We start from the raw sequence: 19,738 nt of genomic DNA on the forward strand, positions 1-19,738 counted from the left end.
TGGTTGTGGGAGTTTGGGAGCAGTAATAGGGAGTCTGCATGTGCTTTCTGCCTCCTCTTTTTCTGCTCAGCCTTTTCAATAATAATTTTGCTTAAATTCAATTATTTTCCTCTTAGAATGAAATTCTCTATAGTTACCAGAAGTGAACAGATTAATATATATTAATTTTTTTAGTAGGCGGGATAATAAATTTGGCCTACAGTTCTCGTACATAAAATATAAATGGTGGAGATGAGTAGCTATGCTTATTTTGCTCTTCTTTATCTACTCAATCCAGCAGTGAAATCCCATGACTATACAAATCAAATTATAGTGGATTCATTCTTGCCAAAAAATACGCTTGCATGGTTCCCATCTATGTGAATAATAGTTATTCAGGAAGTTTGATTGTTATTCAGCAAGTAAGATTTGTTATGTAGGGGGGGTTGGTTTTTTTTTTAATGAGGTGATAGGTAATAGTTCAGCAGGTACTAAACTTAATCCATCAATTGACTGTTTCATAATAATGAATGAACAGAAGCTTGATACAAAAGAACTTTCATAAATGTTAGGGGGAAAATGACTTCCCATTTCTCACCAGAAAATAATACTTACAGCATCTTCTTAAATAGTTGACTGGTATTTTATGTCAACAATTTTTTCAATGGGATTCAAAAAAAAAAAACTAAAAAATCAGTGTCATACTGATTCCCAAATCTGGTGAGAAGGATTTTTCTTCTGGATCTGAATGTTGCAGCGGCAGGGCATTGACAGTGGTCCTCATGTCCCTGCTTTTATCTGTGGCATGTTTTAGTATGTTCTTGGTGTTTTGGATACTGTGTCCTGTATTTGTTTGCTGAGGTTAAAGTGGTGATTTTGGGGAATCCCTGGGTAAACAATTGCTTCTGAATGCAGGGAACTGGGCTCAGTAGTCCCAGTTGACCCCTTCTAATTCTATGTTATGAAAGAATAAAAAATGAAGTAAGGATGAAAATGTCAAATGCATGATGAGGGTCAGAATTAATACAACCCTGAAGGATGCACATTATATTTATTTCCTTGTTAATATTGGAAATTAGAAAATGTTGCAAGTAATAGATTTTCAAGAAGCTTCTTTGCTTTCTGTTAGTTTGTCAAGGTTTTATGCATTGAAGTTAAATGTCAGTATTGTTTAAGTAAGGATATATAGGAGTATTAAGATTTTTTTTCATAAAATATTGTCAGCAATTTTTTCTGGATATTTGATAACATAGGATATTTGTATTTGGATCGGGTATTGGACTGCTCAAATAGCTCAGTCAATTGACCAATCAAATATAGGTCAAAAATTGTAAAAAAATAAAAATAAAAAAAAATTAAATTTGCTGATGGGTCCAAATAATGCACAGAAAAAGTTTTCCTTGAAAAATGTGTCAAAACAATAAATCTGATTTATATCAAGAAAACTACAAAAAATAGGTTTTTTGGTAAAACTACTATAATTTTTGACCAACCAAAAAAATGCAGTCAGTTCACCAGCTTGCCAACCCTAACTCATATCCTATGCTTGTAGATATTCTTTTTTTCTTCTTAAGTATTCACACAGCCATCAGTTAGGCCAGATATATAACTTTTTAGAATGCTTGTCTGCAGTTACTCATTTGAGCAAGTGAAGGATGTAGAAGCTTTTCTGAGTTTTGTCTTGTTAATCCTGCAGTGTAGTACTTTTTGACCAGCATACATGTAATTTCGGGGTGCTTAGCATCTGACTCATGTTGACCTAATTGGGTGTTGCATTTTGACAGTTAGCACAAATAGAGGAGGAAGAAGAGGTAGCTGGTTCTTAGGATATACCAGCTGTTCCAAGGAAATTAATTTAGGATGAGTATAGCTATTTGCATTGTTATTGTGGATTGCAGCCCATTTTTCAGTGTCCCATTCTGCATTATTTTTAGTTGTCTGCTTATTTTTCTCCCCTTCCCCTCCATCAACCATAACCTTTCTTTTGGAAAATCCCTTTGTTTGTACTAAAAGTCTCTTTTTCTAGATGGTTCTTTTGGTGAAAGAGCGGTCTTTTTTTTTTTTTTTTTTTATCTCCAAAATAATGGAATTGTACCCGGTATGAATCTCTCCCCTTTATGCTTCATTTAGAAAAGAACTGAATCAGGAATATTGATTTTTATCTCTTGCATCAAAGGACTCAAATTGTTGTGTCTCAGACTTTGAAAGCTGACTGGAGACTTCTCATTACATAAGATACTGCATTTAAATATCCATGAAATATTCAAGATGTATTATGTGGACACAAAATAACAGTTGTGGTGTGCTCTCCAAGAGTATTTAGAGCATGTATGCATGTCACAAAAATAAACCTGTTATAGGTACTTCTCAACAGTATATAGGATAACTGAAAACGTTTGTAAATAGGTACCATAACAGTTTCATGGGGGGGGGCGGAGGGAGAAACAGTTGTCTTGATTTTAAGCTATTATGCATTGTTTTGTCAACATTTGATGTTTCTGATTTTAATTGTATTTGAGCAAATGCGACTAAAATATCAGAAATGCACAGTTAGATATTTGTCATCCAACATAGGGTCAAGTCACAGACCTGCACTTTATCTGTAATCCATAGCTAACAGAAAATATTTTGCTAGTTGTTTGCGTGTAGGCAAGTGTCCAAAAAGTGCAGAATTTGCCCTTGTGACCATTACCTTGACTCTAGAGTTCAGAAAAGCTTAGAAAGTCTTTCCCAAACATTTTTTACTGGATGCAGAAAGCAAAAGACACCAGAGTAACTGTAATTTTAGTATTTTTTTTTCACCTTTTATTAAAAGATTGTAAGAGGATGCTCTTTCTGTTTTGTGTTGTGTTTTTTCTTTTTTTCTTTTTTCTTTCTTTCCATCACATGTTCTATTCCCTACCATTTATTTCTAGTTGGAGTTCCAGGATTTAGACATGCTATATTTGTCCTGCCAATATCAGCTGTTTTAGCATGATGAAAAGCAACTGGCCACACATTCATGCTGTTTGTTGTGCTAAAAAAGATGGCCAGTGTGTCTCAAAAATGGCAGACCAGCTGCTGTTTGAGACAACAACTTCTTTATCGTTGAGACAGTTTTAAAATGTGATCAGGTCTGAGGGACCCTGACTATCCCACAGTGCTCTTTTCTCCTTTCCTCTCTTCCCATTGGGAAACTTTTGGGGGGGCCCTGCAAAAACTAGCTTCCTGGCACAACCCTATTCCAGCTGGTGCTCAGCAGCAGCAGAGACAGAGCTTCAGCCACAGCAGGCAGCCCAAAACTGAATCCTCCTGTGGTAACAACAGCTGATCAGACAAGGCACTGATGGGATTCCCTGAGGGCACAGGCAGCTAAGGAGCAGCCCCTTAACACCACTGCCTCCCCCCCCCCACCCAAGGGCATACTGTTTGTGGGAACTTTGTTGCGCTTCAGCCACCAGGCTGGGCACATGCACCCACCCATAGCACTCTTATTTTGTGTAGTACTACAGACTTTGTAGCACTATAACTAATGCGTGTCAAAGGCCACAACGTAACCTACCCCAGTGCAGATGACAGGATACATTAAGAAATGGTGAAATGGTTGGTGGGTGTTAATAGGTCTGATCTAAAGGAAACTTGCTGCAGCTCTATTATGTTTTCACCAAATGAGTGTGTGGCACTGCCATCTATCACTGTTATCATGGGATTAATTTGCCAGTGTCACTGGCATGGGAACTATTAACTCATTTTTGTCCATATACTTGTGATACTTTGCACTTTTCACATACTTGGAGCATTTCAAGCACACCATGTCATGTCAATTTTCCAGTGAAGTTGTGTAACTTAGTGTTTAAATGTATACGAAACCTTCACTTTCCCTTCTCTCTTGGAATCAAAGCAGCTTTTAGAAAATGATCAAGACTTGAGAGTTCTGACCATGTGGAGTCCTGGGCTAGCATGAGGGCATTTGAAGTGGAAGAACAGTTTGTTGATTGCAGTGTAACCACGCTGGCTAAAAATATTCCTTGTAGTCCCTCATCCCTCAAGCCTCCCAAGACTGGACAGTGGTAAAATGAACAGGCTTATGAGAACAACAGTGTTTGTATTTCAGTAGTTGCACAGTAATGACTATCATATTTAGGTCATCTTTGTTAGAGGAACGGGGAACTTTTTGTTAAGAGAATTCATAATTCACCAGTATTAGGGTAGTAGTGCATATTAAAGTGACATGGTGTCATTTTTCATTATTATACAATTGCCCATCAGTGTAAGATAAATGCATACAGCACAGAGACAAAGGGATGCATTAGTTTAGTTTTTTTAGTTTTTAGGGAATGTAATAACCAAAATGACATTTTAATGTGCAACTTACCTTGTCTATGCATTTAAAAAAGGAGAATCGGTCATTTTACCTTAATAAAACACACTTATGGACATAGTGTATAGTGGTGAAAGTTGGCACAACTTTTGAAATGCTTTTGTAGGGAACACCAGATGCTTTTCTCCATTTATCCAGGTAGGATGCAAACTTCCTTCTTGAGAAATTGCCATTCAATAATGCCATCCTGGGAGTCCAGGGAGTGCATGCTCTGCACAGTAGATTGCTGAAGAATTAAACCCTTTTAACCTGGATGATTTTGGGACGTATATGATCAACTAGAGTCCTCTCCCTTTCCAAAGTATCAGAGAAAATTGGGGTTTATATGTAAAGCACTTTCCCTGGCTTCATAATAGCATTGTTCCCCAGTAGTCATTACTTGAAGGCAAATGCCATTCTTTTTAGCAAGCTGGCTTAATGTTCAAAAGTGTTGGTTTGACAGTCCCATTTCAAATCTAGCTACACAACTCATATGGTACAGGCAATGGCAAATCAAGCAGTATGTGCCCTGCAGCTGTTTGAACCCTTACCTTTCGAGGGACATTCTTCTAAGACCAAGAGATTCTTCCAAGATCTGCTTAGGTTAGTGGTTCTCAGCCGGGGTGCTGTGGTACCTTGGGGTGCTGTGAGATTCTTTTAAGCTTGTTGTAGTTTGCCACAGTTACTATCAGCTGTTATGTATGCAAATACCTGCACAATGTGCAGGATAAAAACAGATTTCAAATAGGAATCCATAGTGTTAAAACATTTGGACTTGTCAGGATCTTTCTGACTTGGTTGCAAGAGAAAAAGTGCTCTATTTTTTTGGTCAAAAAAACAAGTGAAAAGAAAGAGCTGGCATTTTCTGAGGGGTGCCCTGATTGTAAAAAGGTTGAGAACTACTGGCTAAGAAATGGCCTGTTGCAACTACAGAAAAAAAATTGCTGTGCTTTCTGTAATGTATGGCTGTTGTTGACTTGACTGTAACCAGCAAATAGCTGTCATGTCACAGACCAGTCACAATCTTAAATAAATAAACCTCTTTAATATACTATTGAATTCCCAGTATATGAACATTTTGCAGTAATTGTGACTATAATAAGAGGTAACCGTGACTCTTTTTAATGATATGCATTCTGGTGAATTGGACTAAAACAAATTATCCAGACCTTAAGGCCTCCATACATCTCCTGAACTATCCAGTCTCCTTTAAGTGCCAGCTTTTAAAAATATACTGCTAAATTACCTTTCTTCCTCCTGTCTACTAAATGTTCAGTTCATGCATTTGAAACTGAAATATGTTATAATGCTGTCTTTTCACATTTACTCTAAACTTCCGGTTTGAACTAATTATGCAGTTTTAAACACTAGGACAGCCTCTTGGAATAGTTTGTTAAATTTTCATTTATTTTTTTCTTCACTAGCTTATTCATCCTTATTTTTCTTTTTTCAGCTTTTCAGAGAAGTAAGAATAATGAAGATTTTAAATCATCCAAATATAGGTACCTCATGTTTCCTAATAGTTTTTTTTCCTACTAAACCTTGATCTTTGTGGAAAATGTGTTTTATGTTAAAGTACGTGTGTAGAAGTTGAATAAAAGGCTCTATATCATAAAGTTCACTTAATGAAAAATGGTGAAAAGAGCATTTCATTTGCTTTGAGACTTTATAATGTGTAGAGGAGTGTATTTAAAAAAAAATTGACTGAGTACTCTGTCTTGTGTTGTTCTACAGCCACACAAATTACTACAAATAGTTTGGACTTTCTTTTTTGGTTTGATGCATGTTTTGCTCCAGAATAAGCTTTTTGGAAAAATAAGCTTGTTAGTGGTTGAGAGAGCATTTTGAATTCTGTGGCTGCAAACGCACGTTCAAATATTCTGGGAGAATTTTCCCATAGAAAAAAACTTACCCGGAGCCACCTGTACAGACACTCGAGTGCTGAAGCCCTTAAGATTGAAGAGCTTGAAGGTTTGATGCTGTACAGCCGGAGAGGTGGGGTTTGTACACACCTCAGCATGTTCCACAGGCTCCCTTAGTCTTCCTGGAGGTGGCAGCAGTGCATAGGGCAGCCCTGATTGGCTGACCCAGACTGCCCATTGTCAATCTGTGTTTTCCTGCAGTAGAACATGGGGATTGTGAAGGGGTCGTGTTCTCATTTTCTGTGATTCTATGAATTAGGCTTGGAAGATACCTCATGGGATCTCTAGGATGGAGATTCCACCATCTTTCTGAATAATTTGTTCCATTGTTGTGCTAGCTTCCTAGTGAGAGGGTTTTTCCTAATATCTAACCTAAACCTCCCTTGCTGCAACTTGAAATCATTGCTACTTGTTCTCTCATCTGCTGCCACTGAGAGCAGTCTAGCTCCATCCTGTCTGGAACCACCCTTCATGTAGTTGAAGGTTGTTATTAAAACCCTTCCAGCCTTCTCTTCTCTAGACTAAATAAGCCCAGTTCCCTCACTCTCTTTTCATCAGTCATACTCCCCTGCCTTTAAACCATTTTCCTTGGCTTCCACTGGACTCTTCAATTTGTCCACATCCTTTCTGTAGTGGGCGGCCCAAAACTGGACACAGTACTGCAGATGTGGCCTTATGAGTGCCAAATAGAGGGGAATAATCACTTCCCTCAATTTGCTGGCAGCACTCCTACTAATGCAACCTAGCATGTTGTTAGGCACACTGTTGGCTCATATTCAGCTTAACCCCAAGTCCTCTTTCAGCACAGCTGCTGCTTAGCCATTCAGTCCCCAGTCTGTACCAGTGCATGGGTTTATTCCATCCTAAATGCAGGACTCTGCACTTGTCCTTATTGAACCCTGTGAGATTTATTTTGGTCCAATTACCTACGTCCCTCTGAATCCTAGCCCTACCTACTAGTGTATGTACTATTCCCCCCCCCCGTCTTGGTATCATCTGCAGTTGGGTGCACTCCATCCCATCTTCCAGATTGTTGATGAAGACATTGAACAAAACTGGCCCCAGTATCGGCTCCTGGGGCACTCTGCTTGATACAGGCTGCCAAGTAGACATAAAGCCTTTGACTGCTAACTACCCTTTTGAGCCCAGTGATACAGACAGTTTTCTATCCACCTTACAGTCCATTTATCCAACCTGTGCTTCCCTAGCTTGGTTGCAAGAATATTGTGGGAGACGGTATCAAAAGCCTTGCTAAAGTCAAGGTATATCACATTTGCTGCTCTCCCTGCATCTACAGAGTCAGCCACTCCATCATAAAACAGTGGTAGGCAATGTTTTTAGGCCGGAGTGCTGAAAACCCCCACAGTGCCTACCTTGGAAGCTGCTGGAGTGCTGGCATGCCAGAAAAACAAAATGAGGGCAGGGGGTACATGGCAGGATGCCCTGCTTGTGTCCCTGCCCCCCCAGCCCTACACATGGTCCTCACCCCCAGCCCTGCTGCCCCTGCTCCCCAGCCCTGCTCATGACCCTTGCCTCCCACCCAAAGCCCCTGCCCTCCAGCCCTGCTGCCCCTGTCCCCCAGCCCGGGCTCTGTGGCTGTCAGCAGCTACCCAGAACCTGGGCCGGCTGCAAACATCTGCCTGTCTGCCTTGGCCCCAGCTGCCTCCCAGTCCCAAACCTGGCCCCAGGCTCTGGGGAGGCAGCACATGCTAGCAGTGCTCCCGCTGTCCAGTCAGTAATTCCCTGAATCTTCCTCCTTCCCTTTCTTAAAGATGGGCACTATATTTGCCCTGTTTCAGTGGTCTGGGTCCTCCCCCAGTTGACATGAGTTTTCAAACATAATGGATAGCGGCTCTGCAACTATATAGTCAAATTCCCTCAGCACCCGAGGGTGCGTCGTGTCCAACCCCATGCACTTGTATACATTCAGCTTTTCTAAGAAGTCCTTAATCTGTTCTTTCACTATTATCAGCTGCTTATCTCTTCCCCAGACTGCTGCCAGGTACAGTAGTCTGGTAGCCAACCTTGCCAGTGAAGACTGAGGTAAAAAAAGGCATGGAGTACCTCAGCCTTTTCCATATAATCTGTCACTGCATTGCCTCCCTCATTCAGTAAGGGGACCCACACTTCCCCTGAACACTTTCACTTTTCTCATGTTGCTAACATACTTGTAGAAACCCTTCTTGCTACCATTCACTTCCCTTGCTAGCTGCAATTCCAGTTGCACATTAGCTTTCCTGATTTCAACCCTGCATGCCCAAACAGCACTTTTTATACTTCAAACTAGTAGTTTGTTCAAGTTTCCACTTAGAAGCGTCCTTTGTGTGCTAGCTCATTAAAGAGTTTCCTTCTAAGCCAAAGCTGGTCTTCTGCCATACTTGCTAGTCTTCCTGCACATTAGGATGGTTTGTTCTTGTGTTCTTACAAAGGTTTCTTTAGGGTACAACCAGCTCACCTGGTCTCCTTTCCCCCTCAAAGATTGGCATCGCAGGAGTTCCTTAAGTGAGTTGAAGTCCGGGGTCCTTATTCTGCTGCTTTCCTTCTTTCCTTTGTTCAGGATCCTGAAATCCGTTATTGTGGTTGTTACTGTCCAAGTTGCTGTCAACTTCTACATTTCCCACTGATTCTTCCCTTGTTTGTGAGCAACAGGTCAAGAAGAGCACAGCCCCTAGTTGTCTTCAACAGTTGCCCCAGGAAGTTGTACCCAACACTCTCCAGAAACTTCTTGGATTGCCTGTGCACTGCTTTATTGCTCTCCTAGCAGATGTCAAGGCGATTTGAAGTCTCCCGTGAGAGCCAGGGCCTGCAATGTGGAACCTTGCACTAGCTGTTTGAAGAAATCCTCATCTGCTTCATCTTCCTTGGCTGGTGGTCTATAGCAAACCCTCACCGCAGCATCATCCTTGCTGCTCTTCTGTCTGACCGTAACCCAGAGACTTTCAACAGGCCTACCTTTAGTTTCATACCGGAGCTCTGAGTAATCATTCTTTTACATAAAGAACAGCTCTTCATCCTTGTCTCCTATCCCTGTCCTTCCTGAACAGTTTATACACATCTCTGAGGGAAATGCTGGAGGACTGTTCTTCTCTGAAATAAGCCACAGCATGTACAGATGTTCTCCTGGGAGTTATTTAACCCTGGCTGTTTCCAGGTTATTTTTCTCCTGGAGTGGCCATTTTTACTTCAGGGGAGAGAGCATGAATATTTGCTCACTTATGGTTTCTCCTGGGAGAGCAACAACTCTTCCAGGGGAAACTGAATGTGTGAGGTCTATGTTAATGTAAAGTATTTAAAGTCACAGTTTTATGTCAGTCTAACAGTGTATTTCACATTTACAATAAGTAAAATTATTACCTATAAATCTGTTTTTATGACCTAGTGCATTTCAAGCCAGAACTTTGTGGTTGTGAAGTTGGATCCAGACTGTGCTATTGATAAAGCATTAGTGTTTTCATTTAAAAGGAAGAGAATCAAAAGTTGCTTTTTAAGAAATGTTATCATATTGGTAAACATTGGTGTGATCGCTTTTTGTTAGAGTCCTTCGTAAAGGTCATTTTAAAACTATACTGTAATTATCCATAATCTTTCCATTAAATATCTGCTCTTTTCTCCTCTCTAGTGAAGTTATTTGAAGTTATTGAAACCGAAAAAACTCTTTACTTAATCATGGAGTATGCAAGTGGCGGTAAGTATTTCCCATTATGATGCAAAAAATCATAAATTGCCAAGTTCTGTGGAAGTTGTTTGTCTTGTAAGACTTTTTTTTTAAAGTGGGAAATGTGAATTGCATAGTAGTGAAACGTTAAGATCCAGAGAAGATGTTCTTAAAGCCTCACCAAGTTTTAAACAGTGAAATGCCATTGCCAACTTGTTCAGACTTAACTTTGAAGTAGGATAATTTTATTTTGTAGTAGTAATGATAAAAGGGTGATAAAGCACAGGAGTTTGTGTGGCAGTAGGTCCCAGTAATTTATTTGGTACAATTGCGTATACTCAGCTGTAGAAATTTAGAAAAAAAAAATTCTCATTTTCAGGTGAGAAAGAGACAAAAGTCTGCCATGCTATCCCTTTTGTTTTAAAGCACCAATATTTTGGTCATTTTTTTGAGTTGTTGGCAACACATGGAATGTGCTTTGTTTATTAAAAATTAGACCCACAGCTACCAAAATCTTTCTGACTTCTTGCACCTCTACATCTCTCTACTGATTCTTTTTTTTCTTTTGAATCATTAATTCCTGATTAATGAACCAAAAAAAGGTGGGGCTTTCACCTAAACAGCTGGAGCCATGCTAGTCAAAAAGGAATAGCAGTCTGCTTGAAACGTGGCATTGTTGTTAAACTTTGAAATCAGCTGGTGAAATTTTCACAAGTTGAAGCTTATCTTTGGTTTTGGTGGACTTGCGTGGAAGTTTTTCCTTCTTCCTAAAATTAACAAGCAGAATGTAAGCACTTATTTCCCCTGTGCATGTTACATAGATGCAGCTCACCTCTGGGTCATGTTTTCTATAAATATTCCATAACTGCCAGCATGGATTGTCTTAACAACTGTAAATGAAGTCCAGGAAACACTAGCTGCATAGACGAGCTTTTTTGAAATGCAGTAAAACTAGTGGGAAATGTTGGTTTAATATAAGGCTATCCAGCTTGCTGTTTTTTGTGGGCTGGATCTGGACCAGGATAGGGCGAGCCATGGCCGCAACAGTTGAAACGGCCATCATTGACATTTTCTCACCATTGGGGCTCCATACTTGAGGTTTCTATGACAAGTACTGCTCCTAAGTTTCTAACCCTTCTTGGAACTCCATGGGCCAGATGACCAGGTCCATGGGCTGAATCCTGCCCAGGCTGGGTAGTGCCTGCCCCTACCCCATGCCCTCCCTCACACTGGGGGCCTCGATCTGCCTCCCCCACCCCTTCTACAAACTTACTGAGAGGACGCTGCTCTCCAAGCGGTTGGGCTGCATTCCTGTAAATTGGCTGTTGAATCAGTATCTGCTAATATGGCTGGTTAATAATCAGCTATTGGTATCAGCCAAGAAAATTATTTATCAGTGCACCCTAATTTTTTTCTGTTGTACCTGTGGGGGGTTTTGTAGTCCATTGTACATCTTAAATTTAAGATAAATCCATTTCATTTCTGATTCCACATTGACTTTTAAAAACTATTGTATAACTAGGTTTTTTTCCTTTGAGGTCATTTTGTAATAATCCATGCTTTCTCTTATCTAAAAAGATGTAAATGTTAACTATTTTACCTGCTTCTAAACTTATCACATTTCAGACACTTAAACTAAATGATTTATTGCTACCTAAACACTGATGTTGTGTATTTGAAGACATTCCCTCTTCCATATCTAATGCTGTTTTTCTGTTTAAAAAACAAAACAAAATTACTTAAACCATGCTGTGACAAACAAGTCAATATTTCACAGGCTAGGTGGTAACATTTGAACAACTGGAAGAATATTTCAGTTTAGTTAGCAAGTTTTAAAATGACATTTATTTGACTGTTTTAAAAGAATGCAAAACTTTCCATTATTGCTTCAGTATTGTCCTTCAAAAATGCCCAGCCTTATTGAATTGCACTTTCCTTCAGAATTTGGAAGTTATCCAGGAACCTGTTGTGCTGAAAAGTCTTTCCCCAGTATCAGACATGGGAAGCTTGTTGAAGCAAACCATGATTTATCAGTCTCGCTTTTCACCTAAATGGTGGGTTGTTGTGGGGGAGTTTGAGGGGGCGGGGGGGTTGGTCTTATAAAGGAGACCCTATTTTAGTTTAACTACAGATTGAAATGGGGATCTCTGTCTTGATTATAAAGTTTTTTGTTCAGTTGGTTGGTTTGGTTTGTATATATAGATACAGGAATTATAACAGAGAATACTAGCATTTTTCCCTAGCTGTTTTTAAGCATTTTTGTCCTGAAACCTAAAACATCTACCATTACAATATAGCAAATGTACCCTTCCAGAGATTTTTCACTGGGAAAACAAGTAGATTTTAGAAGAGTGGCACACTACTTTCCTTCTTACTGTAGGTAATTAGGAGCAAACATTTTCCCTTCATTTTGGCATCCACCTGATTTTATTTACAAGACTTTCTTTTATCAGGGATTATGATATAGTAAATCTGAGACCAATTGAGTTTATTTAAAGGAAAAATAGTACTTTTTATGCTTGTTAGAATGACTTCTCACATTAACTGAAAACTCCCGTACATGAGTGCAGAGGCTGCTGCAGCACACTGTAATTACTCAGTTAATTGAATCTGCTGGAGCTTGGTAATTACCACGTTCCAGCTGCCTCTTGCATCCTGTGTATGTGTCCCCATGCTTCAAAATGGTGGTGGGGGCGCTTGAACTAAAGCTTGTTGAAATATCCTTTTATCCGTTTTGAAGCTTGGGGACACCAGTACACGAGATGCTGCAGCACTTTAATCAGAGCGACTCTCAGAGCCAGTCTATTTAAAGTGCTGCCCTCCTCCACCCCCAGAGCATTTGTAAAAGTGCCCTCAATTTTTAGTTCACTTGATCTAGTTGCTCTAATTTTAAATAAATAAAATAGGTAACTTGCTGAGTTGCCATACCATCACAGCTTCTGAAATGAAGTAGATAGTATTCTAAAATATTTGATGTTAACAGATGTCACTTTCTTTCACATATTTCAATTGCAGGTGAAGTATTCGACTATCTCGTTGCACATGGTAGAATGAAGGAAAAGGAAGCAAGGGCTAAATTTAGGCAGGTATGTATGATACTCTGTTACTTTTAGCACTTTGACATGAGTTTTTCCTTTGTTTTAGTCATGAAGGGAACAAAGCCATTTTGTCTCCTGTGTTGGTTTTCCAGGTGCACTCTGAGATGTAGACTTTGTAGCATTGAATAATAGTGAAAAATCAAACTCTGTAGAAAATGAATTTAGAACGCTAAAATATAGTACTATTAAAGACAAAGAGGTCAGTTGCACAGCCTGAAATCCATTTAAAGTGCTTGTATGTCAAAACTACTTTGGTATTCTGGCTATTAGTTCCTGTATCCTCTATTTCTTTAAATGGTGATTTCAGTGCTCTTTAGAGATGGAACCTTCTTGCTATAATCATTCAATGACAAGCACACCTGCTTTAAATCAAAACAGAGTTGGTGAAAATGTGAGGAATCAATAGGAGAAGCACAGGCTTCCTTTTCATGCGAAGTAGAACTTAAAGCAGATGCTTTAAAAATAAATCCTGAGAACTTCAAATTTTGTCATTTTACCCTTAATAACGTAGGTCTGTCAGAGGAGTTCCTGAGATGAAAATCCACACATTCAGTAAACCAGTAGTAAGAAAAGTTAAAGAAAAGCGAGTAGTACTGTAAATAATTTGGATCAAATCCTCAGCCTCCTAGTACCACTTAGTCTTACAGTTCAGATCCTGCAAGCGGGTGACTTGGTTGCATCAGTGAAAATGCTAAAATCTGCTTTCTTTCTTTGTCTGGCTCAATGATGCAGAAATGTATTTAGCCATTTATATATTTAGTATTTATTTCTATCCTCTTGAATAAAAATAAAACCATGTTGTTAGTTTTGAGATCTGAAAAAAAATTATTGCTATTTCAGAGTATGCTAAACAGTAAATTAACATTTTTAACTGACAGCATAAAACCCAGTGAATATAGACAGTAACTCAGCATTTTTATTTGTAAACTTTGCTGGTATTCCCCAAATGGCTACTTTACAGTTCTTACTGATAATTTCTTGTAATGAAATATACCATCCACAAACAGAAATACAAAAGGAAAGGATCTGGAGCTGACTTGATTCTTTAAAAACAAATAGGAACAGTAGTAGCTGAAAGGAGTTGCATGATTTTGATGGAAAATCGAATGTGTCCAAAAAAAAAAAAAAAAACCCCAACAACCCTATATAAAGGTCTCCAAATTTTGAATGAAATATGTTTTCTAACATAAGCAGAAATCTTTACACATACTGATTCTTATTCAGGATAATACATCATAAGCTATTTTGGGAGCAGTGGAAACATAGGGACAAATGATTTATTCTGTCTCATTCTGAAGTTTTCCGCATGCTTGTGTAGAGAAGTGTAATGAACAAGAACATCACTTAAATATGACTAGTTGCTGCAAAAGGAAACAAAAGGGATGTTTAAGCTAATATAATGGATATCAGTGGCAGAAAGCACTGTTCTTTTCACTTGTTGTCTTGGCTCTTCATAAACTTTGCATTATACTTTTTTTGCAAAAGCTGCTTGACTTGTATCCTAGAATATACAATTCTATGACTTGTGCACACTGATAAGCTCAGAGAATCCTTTCAGCTCTTTATTCATTCCTGGGGTTTTTTCAAAGATCATTCTTTGGCTTCTGGAACTGTCATTCCTATTGCAGTTAGGCTGTACAATATTTCTAAATCCAGAAAGGTGGTGGTTTTTATTGAGATACAGTAATTTTTTTTTTTCTCATGCATCAGAAGATATGTTATGGCCATACTAATCTTCAGCAGTCAAATCTAATTCTTCATTGTCTCCTTTTCTCATCACTCTTACTGTTTTGGAAATATTCTCTCAGCATGTGCATGTTTTGTTCCTTCATTTTCAGTGCCATGTCTCATTATTCCCATAGTCTTGGTTTTTAAACTTCTCCACTTTCCTGAAAGAGTTTGAATCAGCTGCTCTCCAGGCTGAACATGTCCTAACAGGATGAGCTTAAGCATTTCCTTCACACTTCCTGTGTTTCAGTTAGCTGAAGTACAGTTTGGGAAGATAGCCACATAGTCAGCTTTAACTTGCTGAAGTACACAGAAATCCATCTTCCAAGTCCCTTTGTTTTTACCTTTCTGTATTTCCACAGTAGGTGCTTATAGAACTTTCTCATTTCATAGCATATAGGATTGGTCCATCCATGTACTAGCTTAACAATGATACTATGATTATATTTTAGAAAAGCTGGAAAACAAGACCTAGAAATCCTAGCCAAGCTGTAATGCTAAGCTTAGCTTCCTGTATGGCTTGTTTTTTCTCAGTTTGTAACTCTTCCTCCCTCTCTCCAGACAGTGCCTTTCCTCTCTCCAGACAGTGCCTTTTCTCCATCAAACGTACAGTTGTGCCCAAAGAGAATCGGTGCACACCTGTCCCATTTTAAGATTGTTCAGGAAGGGCAGTTGGAGCATGGATCTTACTTCCTTCATTAGGAAGTGTATTGGTTCTGTGGCGGTGTTTGTGGTAGCCCAACAAGGAGAAGGTTGCCTGGAGGCTTATGGGTTGTGAAAATACCAAGCTAGATTTTTCTTGTCATTCCCTCCCCCCCACCCCCCAAAAAAAAAAAAGCTATCTAAAACAGACCAGTGAATATCTGTACTTAAAAATCTACCTCATTGCATAACAACTTATAGAAATCAACCTCATGGATTGTTTTTATCATAGCATTGTTACTTGCAGATGGACACTGATATGAGCTATAGTTTTGGTACGTACTTTGTCATTCAGGTGTTTTTTCCATTCCAGAATAACCTGTTTGTGACTGACTATGTTGCAGTAAATACTCTATTATTATTCATACCCGATCATGTTCAACAACTAAATCATGGAAAGATGCAAATACTAAAACCTATAGCCATATTCTGTAGCTGTCCGGTTCAGCCTTCTTTTGCACATCCATTTTCAAGAACTTGTACTCGAAAGCTGTTTAGGATTTTTCTGATAATCTGATTCTTATTCCATTACCACAGGCTTGTGGATTGATTGTCTGATGACTCGAGAGGAAATTCTCCAATCTGACATGTGGCCAATTAGAGTTAATGTAGAAATGAGGAATTCTGCATTTGCATAGTAAAAGCAAATTAAATAAGTAATATTTCCCTATGCCCCCTCCCTGCTGAATTTGTTAGCAGCTAGCTCTGATTTTCCCATCTCTTCTGGAGAAACTACAAGTGGGACCCTTATTAATAGTATCTCTAAGTGCTGTTTAGAATGTGTAGATGTTATTACATGACTTGTTTAGGCTTGGGGGGAAAAAAATCCACATACCTTCAGTGCAGCATTTACCAAATAAGAGATGGGTTACTAAAGATGACTTCAGTGTCAGAAAGTTTCTCACTGAAGACACTAACTTACATATTTAAGGGGAAAAGAAGGAAAACAGCCAGGGGAAACAAAGAAGGCTAATGTGGTGAAAACATTCCTTGTAGTATTTCACTAAGTTTGTTTGATTTTTTTTTTTTTTCTCTTCATGGTGTTGGTTTGCTTTCATTTCCTCTTTGTCGTCTTTCCCTTTCCTTTCTATTCTCAACTGCTGCCTTCTTGTTACAGCCTCTCTGCTACCTGTTTTATCAGCTGACAAAGGAAAACACTTGTTTTTGATCAGCTTTGTCATTCTCTCTCTGGCCGTTTGGGAGCAGAAGTGATTTTTACTTTAAGTTGAAAATTGAATAGGACTGCACTTTGGGCTATATTCAGGAAATGCCTGTCATGCTGATAATCCTGGAGACCCAGGGATAGTGTTGGGAGATAAAGTCTAGTGGATCTCTGCCTGCAATTTATCAGGGTGCTAGAGTTATAGAGGGAAGGAAGATCAAGGGGGATGGGCATACATGGTTCAGGGGAAGGAAAATGCTAACAATACATACGTATAATAGAAAAAGGAACAGTAGCTGCAAGGGGGGGGAGCCAAATAAAGAAGGGAAGAATAAATGTGAAGGAAGAACAAACCACCAGGGGCTGTGTAGTAAGTTTATCCTTTCATAGGACTTTCTTCTAGGTAGTTGTCAGACGTGCACAAATTAATTCCATCATACAGGCATGCATTTTATTTTGATTTAAATGGCAGAATGGAATCCCTGTTGATTTAAGATTTAATATATGAACAGATATAACAGTCTGGAAGTGAAAAATGTGTACTCTCACGTGCAGTCAAAGAATTCTTTGTGAACTTTAGATATAACGCATAGTGGCTGGTGCCCTGTTTACAGAGGAATCCTCTGTTAGTTGGAAAACGTAGCGTGTTACAAAGTATAACGGTACCTCATGTTTTATCATTGGAGCTCTTTGTAAAATGAAACTCGCTAATATTTACAAAATAAAAAGGCTTTCTGAGTTACTATACAGATAGTTTCATCTGTAATCTTAAATCTGACTAGTGCGTATGCAAGTTCTATGCCATGTGTCAAATGTACACTGGACCGTACTTTTCTTCTGCAGCCTTAGATGCATGTGTAGCAATCATTAGTAATGTTTTACTAATGTGTGAATGCCCTGGTCTTTAAATTGTTCCCTGGGCACTTTGCAAGGGCCACCAAAGGTGCAGAAAACATTGTCCATTTCAGAACAGTAGTTGTATAATTACATGATTAGAAATGGACCTGAAAGCAGCACACTGAGCCTGGGTCTCCTTCAAGCTTATGTTGTTATACTGTACACTGATTTAAGATGAATAAAGTAATGTGTAATGTGCAGATCCCCCCTGAAGGTTTGCCAGTCAGTAACTTTTAACTGTATTATGCACATAAGCTGTTCCTCTTGTTCACGAAACTATCTGTACCCCATCCTCCCCCCAACTATTGAACATAAAAAAAAAAAAAAATCACTTTCAGGCACAGACCAGAAAACTTCAGTCTAATGGTGACATTTTCAGAAAGTGGAGAGCAGTTTTACAGTGGAAACAACCCTAGTAAAAGTTATTGCTTCCCCTTAGCCTGTATTAGCCATGGTAACACAACAATATATTTCAGAGGGTAGTAGAAGCCAGTGTGTTTGAATAAGAAGTTTGCATGTAATATTTATCAGCTTTTATCTTGAATATGGTGGTCACTAGTATTGGTTTTATGGCTTTGAATGCAAAAATACATGTCAATTTTAGCAATTAATATTGAAATTTCTGATTACAAATCTGTTTCTTTGAGGTGTCACTTATATAATTGGGCCTGTTTTCTATCCAGATAGTATCTGCAGTGCAGTACTGCCACCAAAAGCATATTGTTCATAGAGATCTCAAGGTGAGTATAGTAAACAAACAAGCAAACCAAAAAAACCTTACCAAAATGTATATGCAATGGCTTTAGTTACATATGTCATTTTAGAATGTTCTCTTAAGACTTGAGAGGTATTTTTAAAAATACCACTTCCTTCGCTTATAAGTATTAAATGTTAAATATGGAACGGTTTCTTAAAAGCAAGTGTGAAGACCTCAAAGATATTCTGTTACAAGCTATTGTACCAGATAATAGTGTAGATTTTGAGACATTCTTGTTTTCGCGTGGAAACTTGTGTTTTACAATAATACAGAAATGTTTCCATTGGGATACTTAGATGGAAGTAGCATGTGACTGATAACAGCCGTCATAAATTTGAAAGTAATGCACTGAGGTTTTAAAATGCAGTCTAAATGAATGACTGACTTGTATAGCTATATAAATACTTTCAATTAAATGGAATATCAGCTTTTTCTGGCCTTTAAAAATGAATTTAAAAAGCAATACATTTCTTTAAAGAAAAATCGTAAGTTCAAACTTCAGTGCATTTTTTTTCCTTTCCTATCCAGGCTGAAAATCTCTTGCTAGATGCAGATATGAACATTAAAATAGCAGACTTTGGTTTTAGCAATGAGTTTACAGTTGGAAATAAACTGGACACATTTTGTGGCAGCCCACCATATGCTGCTCCAGAGCTCTTCCAGGGAAAGAAATATGATGGACCTGAAGTAGATGTTTGGAGTCTGGGTGTTATTCTTTATACACTTGTGAGTGGATCTCTTCCTTTTGATGGGCAGAACCTAAAGGTACATTTAAAAAAAAAATGCTAAGTGCTTATATAGACCAGCCCCAATATTTTGAATTGTTGTCTTGGTTTTTTTTATAACTTAATGCTTGCTCTCCCCCTTTTTTACTCAAGGAACTGCGAGAGAGAGTACTAAGAGGAAAATACAGGATTCCTTTCTACATGTCCACAGACTGTGAAAACCTCCTCAAACGTTTCCTGGTGCTAAACCCAACTAAAAGAGGCACACTGGAGGTAAGCAAAAATAAAATGTTAGTTGGAGAGAATTTGGCAAGCTTGAAGTTTTGCCAATCGTTCCTTTTGTTCAGTAGCAAGTATTGAACTTCAATGGATAACCATTTTTCTTGTAAACAGCTTGCTGGATTTGCTGCCCTGGGGTTTCTTTGCCTTTTTTACCCAGCAGGTGGAAACTAAACTCTCTGGAATTTTCTTATTTAATCAGGCTGAATGGCTTGAGTTTAAGACTTGCTTATTATGTTGCATGGTTTACATAACTCTTCTCAACAGTAAATTGCTGGATTTCCTCTATTAGTGGATCATTCACTTCTGGACTTCAGCACATAGGCTCATTAAAAAGTAATTATAGAGGGCTGGTCTACTTGCTTTGTGTAAGCATTTATACAGTTATGCAGGAGACTAGAAAATAGTGTGTTGCTTCACCCGCCAGTATTAAACTTCTTGGTGCAAGATGTTGATGGGGTGTTACTAGAGTGTTAGGCGCTACACCAAGGGGTG

The 19,738-nt window shown here is 38.6% G+C and overlaps 1 protein-coding gene across 5 annotated transcripts in view; it reads left to right on the forward strand.

The window, feature by feature from the left end:
• Positions 1-19,738, forward strand: part of MARK3 (microtubule affinity regulating kinase 3) — an 81,233-nt gene that overhangs the window by 27,346 nt on the left and 34,149 nt on the right. For all 5 annotated transcript variants that reach the window (XM_090034096.1, XM_090034100.1, XM_090034095.1 and 2 more), the window contains 6 exons: positions 5,772-5,820; positions 9,860-9,925; positions 12,911-12,981; positions 18,166-18,222; positions 18,768-19,004; positions 19,118-19,237. In XM_090034096.1, the coding sequence (XP_089890222.1) occupies positions 5,772-5,820; positions 9,860-9,925; positions 12,911-12,981; positions 18,166-18,222; positions 18,768-19,004; positions 19,118-19,237 (600 nt within the window). The remainder of the gene's footprint in view (positions 1-5,771; positions 5,821-9,859; positions 9,926-12,910; positions 12,982-18,165; positions 18,223-18,767; positions 19,005-19,117; positions 19,238-19,738) is intronic.

This window comes from Crocodylus siamensis, chromosome 2 (genome assembly GCF_052110815.1).
Source record: "Crocodylus siamensis isolate JL-2025a chromosome 2, ASM5211081v1, whole genome shotgun sequence".
NCBI lineage: Eukaryota > Metazoa > Chordata > Crocodylia > Crocodylidae > Crocodylus > Crocodylus siamensis.